Here is a 16,636-nt window from a genome sequence, read left to right as displayed (position 1 = left end):
AGAGAGAGAGAGAGAGAGAGATGAGGACGAAGCCGAGGTTCTGTCTTCGTTTCCAGCAGAGGGAGGGATGACGAGTTGGGTTTCTGTCGAGCTGGGGTTCGGCCGAGCTCTTCGTTTCTTCGCAACGACTTAGAGAGAGAGAGAGAGAGAGAGATGAGGAAGACGGTGATGGGGATTGTTGCAATGTGAGTTTGAAGAGGACGAAGAAGACGAAGACGAAGAAAGCTTTGGAAGAAGACGAAGAGGAAAAAAGCTTTGGAAAAAATCAGAAATATTTTTTAGAGAGAGATGAGGAAGACGGCGATGGGGGTTGTTGCATATGTGAGTTTAAAGAGAGCTTTGGAAGAAGATGAAGAGGAAGAGAGCTTTGGAAGAAGACGAAGAGGAAGAAATCTGATCTGTTTTTGAGAGAGAGATGAGGAAGAGGAAGAGAAAAGAAATCTGAACTGTTTTGTTATTTTTTACGGGGAGGCGTTTGTATATATATATATATATATATGGGTCGCGTTCCTACGACCTCCATTTCGACCCTCATCGCGACCCCCGATGTCAGCCATTCGATTTCCATTAGATCTACGGTCCAGATCAATTATTCAATGGTAAAATAACGAGAATTCGTTATTTACAAACGCCTCCCCGTAAAAAATAACAAAACAGTTCAGATTTCTTTTCTCTTCCTCTTCCTCATCTCTCTCTCAAAAACAGATCAGATTTCTTCCTCTTCGTCTTCTTCCAAAGCTCTCTTCCTCTTCATCTTCTTCCAAAGCTCTCTTTAAACTCACATATGCAACAACCCCCATCGCCGTCTTCCTCATCTCTCTCTAAAAAATATTTCTGATTTTTTCCAAAGCTTTTTTCCTCTTCAACACATTTTTATACAACACACAAATGTTAAAAGCAATTCAACACATTTTTTTTTTCCAATTTAACAAATAGAACCAAAGTTTTTAATAAAATTTTTTTAGTCCTGACCAGAGATGCTTTTCCAAGATACAACCAACCATAAATAAGATTCCAACACACTAGCCATACTCAAACATAGCAGAGCCCCAGTACAAGAGCCTCAGTATCCAATTGAATTTAACTGTGGGTCATATTATTAGAGAGTAGAAAGAGGAAAGATATTTGAAGTCCATAACTCAATCACAAGGAGAATGGACCAACACACACACACACACAATCCCAATCACAAAGAAACTCAAAAAACAAGGATATTAATAGCCTAGAGAACCATGAAACTCTCCAAGGCAAAAGAGTGGCATCTCTCTATCTGATCTACGACCACCCTTTGGTTCTATTTCGATGACTTTCAAGTCTGTTTTAGTATATGTTTCATCATTCTTACAGTTTCATAAAAATTTCATTAATATTTTCACATCATTTCCATGAAAATTGTATCAATTTCCACACTAATCGAAACATTTTCATGAAACGTTTTGATTTCGAAGCTAACTGAAATAGACACCGAATCCACATTTAGTACCTCACATCAACACAAAGATGTGCATAAGCAAAAAACCATTCACCATTTTAGACTAAAAATAAAATAAAATAAAAATAAATTAAGGGTTTAACTTAGGGTTTCTTTGGAGAGAAAGAGAGAGAGAGAGAGATGAGGACGAAGCTGCGACCTTCGTCGACGCCGTCGCAAACAAAGAGGAAGAAGAAGATCGTCGTCGTTAGCAGACGAAGTTGAAAAAAAACAGATCTGTTTTTGGGTCTTCGTTTTTGGGTGATTCGAATATCAGTTTGAATCGTCGCGATGGGTTGGAATAGTTGGTAGATCGAAGAGTGAAACGAAGAAGATGACATTGATCTGTGTTTTCGATCGGAAGAAGGAGATCTGAGTCGAAGAGGAAGAGAGTGAAGAAGAAGACGAAGATGGATGGAGAAATCAGATCTGTTTTTTTTTTTTTTTTAATGTTTACGGGGAGGCGTTTGCAAATAACGAAAATTCGTTATTTTACAATCGATTGTACCACTACATCCGATCTGGACCGTAGATCTAACGGAAATCGTATGGCTGATATATCCGATCTGGACCGTAGATCTAACGGAAATCGTATGGCTGATATCGGGGGTCGCGATGAGGGTCGAAATGGAGGTCGTAGGAACGCGACCCTATATATATATATATATATATATATATATATATATATATTATATATATATATATATATATATATATATATATATATGGGAAATGTTCAACAACAAACATTTTGGCAAAACATGGGTTAGAGGTTTTGGAATGGGCTGATTTTTGGTGAGGATCATCTCTACGGTGAGGAGATCCTCACCACCAAAAATCAGCCCATTCCAAAACTTCTAACCCCATAAAAAATGGTTTACAAAAAATGGACGGTCCCACGATTTTTCAACTTGTAAACTGAGACTAGATGTTTTGGAATGGGCTGATTTTTGGTGAGGATGATTTCCTCACCGTAGAGATCATCCTCACCAAAAATCAGCCCATTCCAAAACCTCTAACTCATGTTTTGCCAAAATGTTTGCCAAAATGTTTGTTGCTGAACGGGACCCTATATATATATACATATGGGAAGTGTTAGGAGGTCTTAAAGAGAGTTAAGCCTTTTTGAAAATAGGGGTTAAAAGTTTCAGAGTGGGCTGATATTTTGTGTGGATGATCTCTATGACGAAGAGATCACCCTCACCAAAAATCAATTTTTTTTCGAAATTTCTAATCCTAATTTACAAGTTGAAGAATCGTGGACTATCTGATTTTTATAAACCACTTTTAATCTCCTCATCATAGAGATCATTCTCATAAAAAATCAACCCATTCTAAAACCTCTAACCCATACATTGAAAAGATGTTTGGCTCTCTTTAGGACCTCTGAACACCACCTTATATATATATATATGATTAGGTATGCTAATATATTTTGTTGGGTTTCTTTTAAAGGAGAATTTTTAAGTGATGGAGTGCAATTGATAATAGGCAATGTGTAACTTATTGATTAAGAAAAAACTTCATGTGGGCCTTTTGTTTACATAGATTGTAGGGAAAACATACCTAAGATTTTAAGGAAAATTGCTTGGAGGACCCTGATAAAGGGATTTATTTCTAAATAGTTATTGAATTTGGGGTAGTAGCTTGATAATCCATTTAACAAATTTTTTATTTCTTATTGGTCCCTCATTATTGTTGAGGTCACCATCGAGCTCACCAATTTTTATTTATTGTTAAGGTCAACATTTTTATTGTCAAACTCACCGCTTATTATTGTTGAGCTAACCACTTTTTATTCATTGTTGAGCTCACCACTTTTCATTATTGAGTTTAACATTTTTTATTATTGAACTCAACAATTTTTAAAAGCTGTCGAATTCAATGTTGTATAACCCATCCCTTTTTTGTTTTTGAGATCTTCCAACTAAATACATGGAAAGATCTACTACAAACATGACATAACGACTTATTTAAATGATTTCAAGTTGAAAGAACCATTTTTTATCGATTTTCATCTAAAAGTAAATAATTTTTTTAAAAAAGCATAATTTTTTTTTACATTCGTCTTCAAAATGCTCTAAATAAATTTTGAAAATAACTTCTTCTTCCTTATCAAAACTTTTTTATTGGACTAAAGTATCAAGAAACTCGATTTGGATGTCGAAAATCCAATTTTTGGGATGAAAATGATAAGTTCCAACAGTTAGAGCACATTTGGGGTTTCAATCGGGAGAAATATGGGCAGTGAATTTCAAGGGCTGATTAGAACGAAATTTTTTATTAAATGGATTATTAGGAGAAGCCCTAAAACTTAGAGATTAATCAGAAGGAAATCCCTTCGCCAGGGTCCTCCAAGTAATTTTTCCAAGGTTTTAGGTAAGTGTAAGCATTACCCCAATAGGCCAACACCATCAATATGGGGGCCCAAAGTCAAAGCAACAATAAGTACTAAGGCCCACCACATAAAGACTCAGCTCGGTCTTATTAAGCACTCTAAGCGACACGTCTTCAAACTACAAAGTACAGTCGAGATAGTTGTTCCAACCATGGCTGCATCAATGCTGACCACGGCGAGATCAGGAGTTCTTAATCCATTTTATTCTCCTCTCAAAGAATTTTCTGATTCGAAGTTGTTCCGTCCCAAATTGAAGCAATCCCAAGTTCAACACTTCAATTTGCAAACCAAACACGCAAGAAATGCATATGTTTTCCCGGTTGTAAGAGCCCAGAGCATACCAGGTACGAGTTGAGGTTGTTTCCTTCAAATTCTTGCAAAAATATTTCTGGGTTTTGATTTTATGAGGGAAACATTAAATGGGTATTTGGATTTTTGATGATTCTCTGTTTGGGGTTGTTGTTCTTAGATTACACACCAGAGGCGAAATTTTACAAAATAGAAGCTATTTTAAGGTGCAGTATTCGATCTATTAGTCTTTTATTTTAATAATTTTTTTTTGTGTTCTGGGATTGATAATATGCATTTTGATTCCCTTGTTAATGGGGTTTCCTTAAATTTTCTTACTAAAATAGTTTGTTTTTTTTAATGCATTTTTGTTGCATATGTTCTTGTGGTGAATTCGGAACAATGAAGACCCTGGAGGATTCAACAGGTTTCCTCGGTAAGAACTGAGTAATCTTTGATTTTATAGAATTGGGATAAGGTGTGGAGATGTTATATCTTCCAAACAAGTAGCAACTAATCACAAAAATAAAATTCAACTGAAACATTATTTACACACTAAGTGTCCACATTAAACTCTCCTCCCAAAAGAACTTTATTTGGAAAATGGTCCCTAAATATTGAACTATCTAGAACAATCATACTCACCTAATTGATTGAATTGAGTGAAAATAGAAAAAAAAATGTATATAAAAAAAAAGACAGTAGAAGAGAAATAAAAATATTTGGATTCGGAACCCGACCACCCGATTACATGATGTTGCATTGTTATAGTTTCAAGGTTTCGATGCAATGGATAATGAAGATCTTCTAAAACTTGAAACTTGGTTTGGTCGGAGACTCATGATTTGGTTATTGGGTACATGTGTTTGTGTATGTATGTATTTATGCCGTGCTTTGATTACTTAGGTAGCCTGATGTTTTTTTCCTGGGCTTGACCCTTAGTTTAATCAGGATCAATCGACCTTTTTTGCCCAAGTCAACTCAAACCTTGAAAAATCTAGCCAAAAAGGAGTGGGTTGGATCAGGTTGACAACCCACTCCTTGAAAAATCTTCAAATTGTTTCCAAAGTCAATGATTGGATAGTGAAAAAGGCTCCATGTTGCCGACCCTTGAATCTTCATGAAGACCTAGTATGTAGGATAAGGCATTGATAAAGTTGACAATGAGAGACATTCTCAAAATCGTGTTAACATGACCAAATTTGAGACCAAGGTGCACTCATATCACAAAGTTACTCTCTCGGTGTTGGGCTGATCGTTTTTTGGGGAAAGCTTTTCAAGGAGTTCAAGGGGGGTCTTCTTCGAGGATTTTGTTGTTCAATGGGATGTGATTTGTAACTTGGATTCTGCTTAGTTTTGTTCTTGCTTTTTCTTTCCTTTTTTCTTCCCTTTTAGGGGTCATCTTGACCCCATCCTCTTTTGATGATTTAATCAAATATCTTTATGCATAATATATATATCAAAGTATACTTGGAAGACGTGCTGCCTCTTCGATTTGGTTTACTTCAAAGAAAACTCAACTAATGAGAGTGTTGGGGAGGAGGGGGGAAAGGTAACGTCAATTGATTGTGAATTAAACAAGCAATATGGCCATATTTGATGCTTCCGAAGGTTCATTCAAAGGCCCTATAGTGTATGACACACAAGACCATAGCTCCAAGATAGGCTGCTATGGCCTCCCATAGATATACTCTCGAGCACACTTCTCTTAAAAGACAATTCTCTTCTCCCTTTTATTATTCACTTTATGTACATGTAAAAGGCTATTTGTACCGAAATTAGGAGAGTGGACTATCCAAACAACCAAACAACCAAACGAACCAATACCACCGTGTTCATTAAACTACCCAAGTCAAGAAAGGAAATGAAAAAAAATAAAATAAATCTTTAATGTAAAGGTTTAAATAATTTTCTCATCTCATGTAGCAAAGTCATACTTTCCCCCTAATAGATGTGCATGCATACTTGATTTGTTGTTTGTTTTTGTTTTTTGTGTGTGTGTGTGAAAAATATAGGGTCTGTTGAAGATGGGCATACGCGGTGTCACAGTTTCTGATGTTCGAGGCTTTGGTGCTCAAGGTGGGTCAACTGAAAGGCAGGCTGGTAAGTTCTCATCTTCTAGAGGTATTGAATATATCAATTTGTTGAAGTAGCAGAGACATGTGCTCCTTGTTCGAAGGAAAGGGCACTTGCGATGCTCTAGTAATGGTGTTACTTAATTTGTTTTAGTGAATAATAATGAAATTTCACTGGTAAAAATTCCTTTTTGTGTGGCATTGAAAATAGCTATATTATCTTTCTCTATCTCATTATTGACCATAAAAGAAAGAAATTTTTTTAGCGGTTAATATGAACGAATATCAATTTCAGAATTAGAAAAAATAAATTGCATTGGATCATTGGAAAGATCGTAACAAGGTTTTCTATATATTTAAGGCTGTTTGGAAACATAAGAAGACATCACTAGAGCACACTCATTATCTGCTACCTATGCTATGTTAAGACCTTTTAAGTCAATATTTTATTTGGTTAGTAGTGTTAAAATGGAATTTTTTTGGTAACTATGATCCTCATTTTGAGAATGACTCATTGTTCTGTTTGATCATCTAAAATGATATCTATATGAGCCCCACAAGAGAGAGTACAAATAGGAGTAACGATAGAGAGTAAGTATGTCCATATATAAGGCTGTTTGTAAACGCGAGAAGACTCTACTCGAGCACACTCATAATCTGCTGTCTGTGCTATGTTAATGCCTCTTTTCAAGAATATAAGGCTGGCTTAATGTTCAGGAACTAAACATGGTGCCCAAAGAGAGGGCCCCTCAATACCCACCCAGTGTTGTTCTTGAAAATGTGCAAATAACGGCTTTTCTTGTTTTTCCAAACCCTTGTGTATGCATCTATGTATGTATATATATATTTATTCAATCTTTGGATTGTGCAGGTTTTGTTATTTATTCAATCTTTCCATCAATTTATTCTTGACTTTTCCTTTATAGGCTCTGAATTTTCTGAAGACAAATTTGTAGCTAAAGTGAAGTTGGAGATTGTGGTGTGCAAGCACCAGGTACATATAATATCCTAGTTGAATTTGTCTTAAATTTGAACTACAGATTGAAATATATAAGTGGGAGGTTCTATTGCATGTACTTGCAAGTCTATCTGATTCAATCTAATATCATACCTTCATGTGATATTATCCAGGTTGAAGCAGTTATTGACAAGATAATTGAGGAGGCAAGAACTGGAGAGATTGGTGATGGCAAGATATTCTGTAAGTGTTTAGGCTCACTAAAGCAATATATATCGGGAAATGTTCAGCAACAAACATTTTGACAAACATTTTGGCAAAACATTTTTCAAAACATGGGTTAGAGGTTTTGGAATGGGCTGATTTTTGGTGAGGATGATCTCTACAGTGAGGAGATCATCATCACCAAAAATCAGCCCATTCCAAAACTTCTAACCCCATCAAAAATGGTTTACAAAAAATGGACGGTCCACGATTTTTCAGCTTCTAAACTGGGGCTAGAAGTTTTGGAATGGGCTGATTTTTAGTGAGGATGATCTCCTCGCCGTAGAGATCATCCTCACCAAAAATCAGCCCATTCCAAAACCTCTAACCCTTGTTTTGAAAAATGTTTTGCCAAAATGTTTGTCAAAATGTTTGTTGCTGAACGGGACCCATATATATCAGCATTCTATAAATTAATTGCATATGTGCTAGAATTTGCAAGAGACCCATAATGGTAAAAGACAAAAAGTTCATCGATGGGATTCATTATGCTTCTACAATTTGATATTTTAATGCTTTTATGTGACAAATTTGTTGATATTTTGTATATAACTATTTGAGCTGTACTTTGTATTTGGAGTTACTACTAGTGTGTAACTATCTTATCATCATCATCTACGCCTAATTCCATATTTTGGAGTTGGCAACATGATTCCTATTCCTATTCTGCAATTCAACTACATCTTTAGCCATATTTTCAGTCAACACATGTCTTCATATCTTTTTTTAATACTTCCATTCAAGGTTTAAAATTTCGTTTCAATCTAATGTTTCGGTCAGGAGAAAACCAAAATGGTCTTGACCAAAAGATTCTCGAAACATTGAATGTTTTGGAGTCAATGTTATGTCTGCTTTCAGAATCGGAATGTTCTGCCGAAACATTCCAAAGCAGCATGAACTTCTAACCATGCTTCCATCCACTTCATTTTTAGCCTTCCTCTCTCCCTTATGTGGCTTTTGTTTTGCAACAAAGTCCTTATCATTAGTGGTGGTGTTGTTCTTTGTCGTATATACTGAATGTTATCAAATATCATATGCGACCAACATATGCTATGCGCATGTGCGAAATCGCATGTTGCACAAACTAATTTTTTTTATTTCAAAAATATAAATAAAAATAAGTAAAAAAAAATGTTCAAAAAATAAGAAAAATATAGGAAAATTAAAACAAACCTAGAACAATACATTTGGATAGCTTTCATTTTCAAAATTGAATAAAATTGATTACATTTAGTCATTTAGTAACAAGAATAAAAGAAGTCAATAAGCCAAATAGTCGATAATGTATAAACTATTTCATGACATGAATGTGGCTCTACTTTAATTACCAAGTTCAAGTTTTGGTTACTTCAAATGGATTCCACTTTAATAGTTGAATCACTGGATACCATGATCTTGTGCTAGAATTCATAAACTCAATATTTTGGAAAATAATATTTAAAGAGAGTATATGTGAATCAAAGAGTAAAAGAAATGGCTTAGAATGATGTAGGAATAGAGGGTGGGAATAGGGTATTTGTCAGAGAAGATAGATTAAAAAAAGTTAAATTTACTATGCCATCGCATATTACAGTATGCGATCATATATGCCATCGCATACTTTTGTATGCAATGGCATAATGATCTGGAATCACTAAATCGCATATGTGATTTACTGATAAAAAATAGCATATGCAATTGCATTTGACAACACTGTATATGCCATGGTTTTTAAAGGTGTTGAGGGCATATGCCTCGAGGCACACATCAGGGCGAAGCAATACTCAAAATGTGCCCTTAGGACAGGATACTTACCTAACACTATAAACAAATAGAATTATTTCACCTGATTATATTTTACTTCCGCTTAACATTGCATTGTACACGGCTGCTCTCGTCACTTACCTTCTTCGATGCACTTGTCTATGTGCATATTCCTTACAACTGTATCGGAAGAGGCTTGACAGATAAAATAATTAATAAAAAGTGAAAAGTGTATTTGGAAATCAAATATGTTACTTGAAACAGATTTATTAGATCACACCCATTTGAAAAATCCTATTACCAGACGATAATTTAGAGCCCTGTAATCAGGGAAGATAAAGAAATTTCTTACATAAGTTGCTCAATATGAAAGGCTGAGTATCATTATCAAGCTCTTTAATGATTTAAATGACTTCATTAATGGATTGAAATTCTAATGAGATTGCATTGTTTGTGCAGTGATTCCAGTTACAGATATTATTAGAGTTCGCACGGGTAACTTTCATTCTTCCAAAAGATCAGTTTTCCCATTGTAGTGACACCCTATTTCTATTTCAATAAGTGCAAATCTGAGGAAGAATGGCTTTTCTTCTTGTTGTTAATATCTTGATCTGGCTTATCTGCATAATTGTCAGGTGAGCGTGGAGAAAAGGCCGAGAAAATGGCTGGTGGACACTCAGATATGATCTCTACGGCGACACATGTGTGAGGCGCTATTTGAGATTAGTAGGACTAGTATCCAACCCTTTTTTTTTTTTTATCATCTCTTATTATCATAAAGAGAAAACTTGGACTCACCAAACCCACATAATTATACACAATTAAAAACTCTTGCTCTGAGATGAGGGCCTTGTTGGTGCAATTTTTTCATTTGAGTTTTGAATTTGAATGTCATTAATCCCATGGTCACATGCAACTGGTTGAATCGAGGGTCAAACGGACCCTAGAGGGTGGCTCCAAGGAATTCATTGCTTTGTGGGGTTTCAAACACTTGGCTACAGGCTCACATGACCTACAATATGTGTGCGTGATATAAAGGTCCAATATGATTTGTCGTAGGTTTCGATGTTTCTTATGAAAATGCTCTAAAAGTGTGTATGGTGCACGCTCGAGCCTTTGCTATTTTTGTTTCTTTATTTTAACTTCATTAGTAGAAAATATATATATATATATATATATATATATATATATATTATGAGTTACGGAGGAATGCATTAACGGTTTTTTGATTAATCATATTGATATGAATTATGAATCGTCACTTAGCTTTGATTTTTGGGGTTATAATTTGATTACGTCATTGATTCCAATAAATAATCTAGACTTTAGATGATTTTTTTTTTTGCCATGTGTACGGTGGACAGTGCTCGACTTGGAAAGAAAATTTAAAGCACCCCATATCTAATTCTGCCACTTGCTTACACTTGAAAATCAATTCTAATAGTTCAACTAAGAGCCTTCTTTCGAACAAGATTCAAGATATTCTAAGCTTCTTGAACATAAATTCTTAGCATTCATTGTTAAGTGTATGATTACAAAGAGAAATTGAAAGAGTTTCTGAATTTGTTAAGATTGTGTATGGTTGCAAAGAAAACCTTTTATCTGAAAAATCAGTTTTTTGATATAAGATCAAGAGGAAACGATTTTTTAAAAAATGTTTGCTATTATTATTTTGATTGCACCACCCAGGAAATGTGAACATAGAATTGGTTTTTAAGTTTTAGGGAAACGAGTAACTGTGAAAGAATAACATTAGCATTTCCTATTATTTTCCTTGAAAAATAAAAAAAAAATTCATCGATCTTTTCGTACAATCATACAAACCTTAACTGTCTTTTGCCCTAGCTTAGGCTATGTTTAGTAACACTTCTAAGGTTTGGAACTATTTCTATTTTTTGATTTCTGGTTTAAAATTTCTGGATCCATTTAATGTCCCTCATCTAAGTTCAAAACTTCTGGATTTCGATTCTGAAATCTAGAATCTGAAATGAAGCAACGAGTTAAAGTTTCTGAAGTCTGAATTTTAAAGATGGACCACCTCCATTCCGACTTCAAAAGTGTTATTAGACACACACTTAATGTTTGTATCACTTGTTTGTGGTATTGAGAAATTCATAAATATAAAACCCAAATCTCGAAAGATCTATTTTTGGAAGAAAAAAAATTGGAATGAAAAATTAGAATTATTATTCATAGTACCCATATGTTGGCCTAAAGTAGGATCCAGAAAAAAAAAAAAAAAATCGATTAAAGTTGTCAACTTTTCGAAGTTGGTAAAGCACCTAGGTTCAAATTTCATTGAGTCCACTTTCACATTGATTACTAATCACTTTGCTTGCCTAACTAAAACAAAAAATTCAAATCAATTCTATTTCTCAAAATTCAAATCAGATATGAGTAGTTGAACCCATAGTTTTAAATCTCGTCCAAGATCAAGATGACTCGTCTGATACGTCTCAATATCGTCCACCAACGGGATGGATATACAAGTCAAATGGGTCCGACGAGACTTAAAACCACGGTTAATTCTTCTCATTGTTGAACGAGACGAGACGTCAAAAACAAAGTTTTAAAACCTGTGAATGGTGCAATAAAGGAGACGGACTTGATTTGGATCCAAGACCCATTTAAATCAGGCTTTTAACGCTTGGCCCACAAAGGCTAACGACGTTTTAACGCCCGTTTATTTCGATCTCGTATATATGTAGCCCACCTACATTTCATGGGTGGCTAATTGTGGACGACAGCTCCTCGGCCTCGCAAGGATCTCCGCCAACTTCCTTCCTTCTCTTGTAAGATTTATATAAATTTGATTCTCTGTTTCTGTCTTTTTTTTATTTTTCTCTCCGATCCGTTGTTTCTAGGAATTGAATTACGGTTTTTGACACCCTAGATTTGGATTATTGCTTAGATCTGATTAAATTTGCTGGTATTTCGATTAAGTTTTTAAGAATTAGAGCTTGAGCTGGTTGAATTCTCGATTGATTCGGTTTATCTATTAGAATTTGTGTTTGTTTGATCGAATTTGTTATACGATCTGGCTGATCTGTATTTTGATGGATGGATTCTTGCCTTGATTAGTTCATTTATGCCCGCGAGGTTGAAATTCATGTTAATTTGGTATCTTGCTTCATTTCCCCTAAAATTCGATCGATTTGTTCTAATCTGACTTAATTTGATTGCTGATGAGTGAATGAGATCTAATTATATGGTTGATTGGTTGCTTTGGTTATAAAACATTTATATATTTTGTAATATTCAATTTCATTGTTTTTTCTATGGATCTGTGTGAGAAAGGTTTGATTTGTTGGTTTCGTTTATTTTGTGTGGTTTTCCTTTTGAATTTGAGGGATATGGTTGATTAATTGACAGATTTTTTTTTTTGATAAGTATAATCTATTGATAAAGTGGAAAAGAGTACAAGGAGGCTGAGGAGGCCTCACAAAGAGCAACAAAACAAAAAAAGAAAAGAAAAAGATAAAACTTCAAGAGTTACATAAAGAGTTCCATCTAAAAACAAAGTCATCAAAAGAAGTTCCCCCAAAGTCGATGTTCTGTTTAGACCAAAGATACAAATACCCCAAAATCTCCAAAAAACTGTCGTGTGGACTTCTCATCTTATTGTTGAACACCCTGTTATTTCTCTCATTCCACACCCCCCAAGCAATAGCCGAGGGAAGTATAGTCCAAAGGAATCTTTTTCTGGATGAGAAAGCATTGTTGGCCCACTCTACTAATAACGAGGAAAACTTACAAGGAAAGACCCAATGAATCCGGAACAGATCAAGGAAATTTGACCAGATATTGTGAGAAAAGGAACAATGAATTAAAAGATGATCTACAGATTCTCCATCCCTCAAACAAAGTGGACAACAATTTGGAATGATCCACCCCCGAACAATCAAATTATCCAACGTAAGAATCCTCCCGAGGGAGGCCAACCAAACAAAAAAAGATATTTTAGAAGGAACTGACTTAGACCAAATGATGGATCCCAAGACGGATCTCTCGGCAAGGGGGGTAAGACACTTGTAAAAGGAACTAACAGAGAATCTCGAATCCTTAGCCCTCGACCATTCCCACCTGTCCTGTTCACTTTCGTTGAGATGAGTTGAATGCAGGAAATCTAGGAAAGATGCCAATTCTGTTAGCTCCCAATCATTAAAGTTTCTCCTGAACCCCAAATCCCAAGAAGAACTAGAATCGTTGTGAATCAAACACTGTTGTATTAACTGGTTCTTTTTCAGAGAACAGGCATACAATGACGGAAATTGAACTGCTAGAGGCGAAGTACCGCACCAACTATCCTCCCAAAATCTCACCTTGTCCCCCTTCCCCGCTTTAAATCTAATCCATTTTTCGAACTCCTCACCAACATTGAGAATCCCCTTCCACACACTACACCCGTAAATTGACAGATTTTTAGCCACCATGAACAGATTTTATTTTTGATTCAATTTTTCAAAGATATTTGCCGTAAAAATCTGCTTTTCAAATTGTTAAGAATTTATGATATTTTTTTATAAGTAAGAATTTATCATATTCATTGTTTAATTTTCTATAAAAAAAAAACATTCCAAAAGTGTTTGCTATCCACACATGCTAAGCGCTTGTGTACCTGAACACGTGTGGCCAGCGCTCCACAAATATCCATGCATGTGTATCACCGACCTGCTCTTGTATGTTAAATGATTAACAACTTACTTTCCATACAAGGTATTCTTGGAATCATGATTTAAAATGTCGAATGTTTCAGTTAATGAAAAAATTGATACGGTATCGGCTGATACATTCGATACAAACCCAAAACATTGAATGTTTCGTATCGCTCTTGGCTGATACTAATAATTTCGATATTTTAAACCATGCTTGGAATGACATGGTGGTTGACCTCCCTTGTGATTGCTTGAATCATCAGGCACGAAGATGGGGCTGTCTTTCACCAAGCTTTTCAGTCGGCTCTTTGCCAAGAAAGAGATGCGTATTCTTATGGTAGGTCTCGATGCTGCGGGTAAGACCACCATTTTGTACAAGCTCAAGCTAGGAGAGATCGTCACCACTATTCCTACCATCGGTTTGTTTTACATTCTAACTTTCTAATATATGAACTGTGTGAATGTTGTCCTATTTATTTTCTTGTACGTGCTAACGCATATAATATGTAGAAGCATAATTTACCTTTATATATGAATCTTACTCGCTTGGGTTAATAATTAAATTTGTTTGGGTAGTTTTTTTTTTGAGAAGGGGTGGGGGTGGGGGGTTTTGGAGTGTCCAACACAAAAATCAATTGGCAATGAGTGGAGCGGCTCAAGAGCTTATAAGGAGAGAGATAAGGCAATGAGTGTTTGATGTGGGACTAAACTCAAAACGCCCTCGCACGTGTGGGCCAGACTGGGCCAAAGCATGTGGAGATATGAACTAGGTGACTTGGAGATATTGAATGGATATACGAAATCTTAAGAAATGGACCGAAAAAAAAAATTACTTGGAAATGCAATTCAATGGATGAAGGCAGATGTGATATCCTATGTTATTAAGATGGTGCTGTTTTAGAAATAACTTATATTTAATTAAGGATGTAGGAATCCACCCTAACTTTTTTTAGCCCACATTAGCTGCATACATTCTTACTTTTAGCTCACACGCTCTTCTTTGTCAGGGTTTAACGTGGAGACTGTTGAATACAAGAACATTAGCTTCACGGTCTGGGATGTTGGTGGCCAAGACAAGGTATGTATGGTCAATAATTCTTTATTGACTCAAAGATTCAATAATTCTTTCAAGTTCCAACTTTAATCCCCTAAAACAAAATGAAATAAGGAAAAGAGCACGCCTTGGAGGTATAAACCTCTGAGAAAAGGTGCATGCCTCACCTGGGTTGTACTCATCATATATGCCTTCTTGTCTGGGACGTACCTTTGTGGTGTACCCATACTTTCTTACATCAAAGACTTTGCATCATGCTTGACATTTCAAAGCATTTTGTGAGTTAATAGTAGGGTTTAACATTGGATATTTGGACTTGGTTTAGGCTAGAAGTTACTAAATCAGATTTAGATTTCTAAGCCTGATCAAAAGTTGTGTTGGGCTTGGGCTAAGGTCTCAGGTCACCCAACATACCAAGGCGCTTGATACATACAAACCTGGGGGTTACTCTCTTTCTCCCCTGAGAAAGAATGACAAACCAGACCCAACCACTTAACCCGAGACAGGCTTGGGCCGTGGTCCGAGTGCTTTTGGGATGGGGTTGCGCTGAGCACCTCAGAGTGGGTTGGTTGGGCTTAGGTTGAGTGGTCTGCAATTGGGTTACCCCTCGACCAGACCCTACCTACTCAAGTTGTAACCCTAGTTAATCGGTAAGGAGTCTTGGGATTTGTTTTGTTATTTATTTGATAATAGATCCACACTTGAAGTGATTGAAGTTAACAATTTGGCTTAATTAACCAAGTGGCAAAACCTCATAAAATTTGTGATTTTCTTTCTGTGGGTCAATTTCATTTCAGATCCGCCCTTTGTGGAGACATTACTTCCAAAATACCCAAGGTCTTATCTTTGTGGTTGACAGCAATGATCGCGATCGTGTGGTCGAGGCTAGGGATGAGCTGCACAGGATGTTGAATGAGGTAATAACAAAAAAAAAAAAAAAAACCGACTATACTAAGTTAATTATCAATCTCATCTACGAAAAGGAACAGATCTAGAAACGTCTCTTTAAACTATGTTCAACATTGTCAGTCGGCTTAAATAGTCTTTGTTATATTATAATTGCTTGGTGCATGGCAGGATGAGTTGAGGGATGCAGTACTGCTTGTGTTCGCGAACAAGCAGGATCTTCCAAATGCAATGAACGCTGCCGAGATCACTGATAAGCTAGGTCTTCATTCCCTCCGTCAGCGTCACTGGTAAATTAAATAAACATCACTTATCAGTCTTGGTATAAATAATTTCTATTTTTCCTCTATTTGTATATGAACATTACTTGTCTCTTTCTCTCTCTCTCTCTGACAGGTACATCCAGAGCACATGTGCAACTTCTGGAGAAGGGCTGTATGAGGGACTGGACTGGCTCTCCAACAACATTGCTAACAAGGTAGAAATCTATACAGACGTTGCAAATGCAAGATTATACAATATATGGAGATTCGATATTGTTATATAGAACATGTCTTTTGGGTCTGGCTCATATCTTTTTCTTCATTGCAGGCATAGAAGATTGGGGATGATTTTTGTGCCACAATCAGTGTTGGAGTAGAGATGTTACTATTACTACTACTATTATTACTTGATGTATTGGTTTCCCCTTTAGATCTGATCTTGCTAGAAAAAAGGAACTCTCCTTACAAGCTTGCTCTCCCTTTGTTTAAGGTTTCTGTTACAAACATTGGCATTTGTTTCTCTTATTATATCCAAGAATAATTCAGAAAATTTTATTGAAA

General features: G+C 35.8%; 2 protein-coding genes across 2 annotated transcripts; both read left to right on the top strand.

Annotated features, from left to right (window-relative positions):
• Positions 1-3,972: 3,972 nt before the first annotated feature.
• Positions 3,973-10,059, top strand: GLB1 (nitrogen regulatory P-II-like protein). The gene is made up of 8 exons (XM_086427331.1): positions 3,973-4,213; positions 4,339-4,384; positions 4,566-4,593; positions 6,173-6,260; positions 7,159-7,226; positions 7,364-7,433; positions 9,657-9,692; positions 9,833-10,059. Exons 1-8 carry the CDS (start codon positions 4,021-4,023, stop codon positions 9,904-9,906), a joined length of 603 nt encoding a protein of 200 aa, XP_086283457.1. The 5' UTR covers positions 3,973-4,020; the 3' UTR covers positions 9,907-10,059.
• Positions 10,060-11,831: 1,772 nt separating this feature from the next.
• LOC147383592 (ADP-ribosylation factor) lies at positions 11,832-16,636 on the top strand. Its single transcript, XM_086427332.1, has 7 exons — positions 11,832-11,989; positions 14,116-14,271; positions 14,860-14,930; positions 15,704-15,823; positions 15,984-16,102; positions 16,209-16,290; positions 16,404-16,636. Exons 2-7 carry the CDS (start codon positions 14,124-14,126, stop codon positions 16,407-16,409), a joined length of 546 nt encoding a protein of 181 aa, XP_086283458.1. The 5' UTR covers positions 11,832-11,989; positions 14,116-14,123; the 3' UTR covers positions 16,410-16,636.

This window comes from Akebia trifoliata, chromosome 16 (assembly GCF_017979445.1).
Source record: "Akebia trifoliata isolate Shusen 1 chromosome 16, ASM1797944v1, whole genome shotgun sequence".
In the NCBI taxonomy this organism is placed as follows: Eukaryota; Viridiplantae; Streptophyta; class Magnoliopsida; order Ranunculales; family Lardizabalaceae; genus Akebia; species Akebia trifoliata.
Note: the sequence above shows the minus strand (reverse complement) of the source record. Positions and strands in the feature narration are given on the sequence as shown.

Bases quoted from the DNA above. Each gene is read 5' to 3' on its own strand.
- GLB1 (XM_086427331.1), top strand. From the start codon at position 4,021: ATGGCTGCATCAATGCTGACCACGGCGAGATCAGGAGTTCTTAATCCA. The intron at 4,594-6,172 runs GTAAGAACTGAG...TGAAAAATATAG, and splicing joins GGATTCAACAGGTTTCCTCG to GGTCTGTTGAAGATGGGCAT. The intron at 6,261-7,158 runs GTAAGTTCTCAT...TTTCCTTTATAG, and splicing joins GTCAACTGAAAGGCAGGCTG to GCTCTGAATTTTCTGAAGAC.
- LOC147383592 (XM_086427332.1), top strand. From the start codon at position 14,124: ATGGGGCTGTCTTTCACCAAGCTTTTCAGTCGGCTCTTTGCCAAGAAA. The intron at 14,272-14,859 runs GTTTGTTTTACA...CTTCTTTGTCAG, and splicing joins CACCACTATTCCTACCATCG to GGTTTAACGTGGAGACTGTT. The intron at 14,931-15,703 runs GTATGTATGGTC...ATTTCATTTCAG, and splicing joins ATGTTGGTGGCCAAGACAAG to ATCCGCCCTTTGTGGAGACA.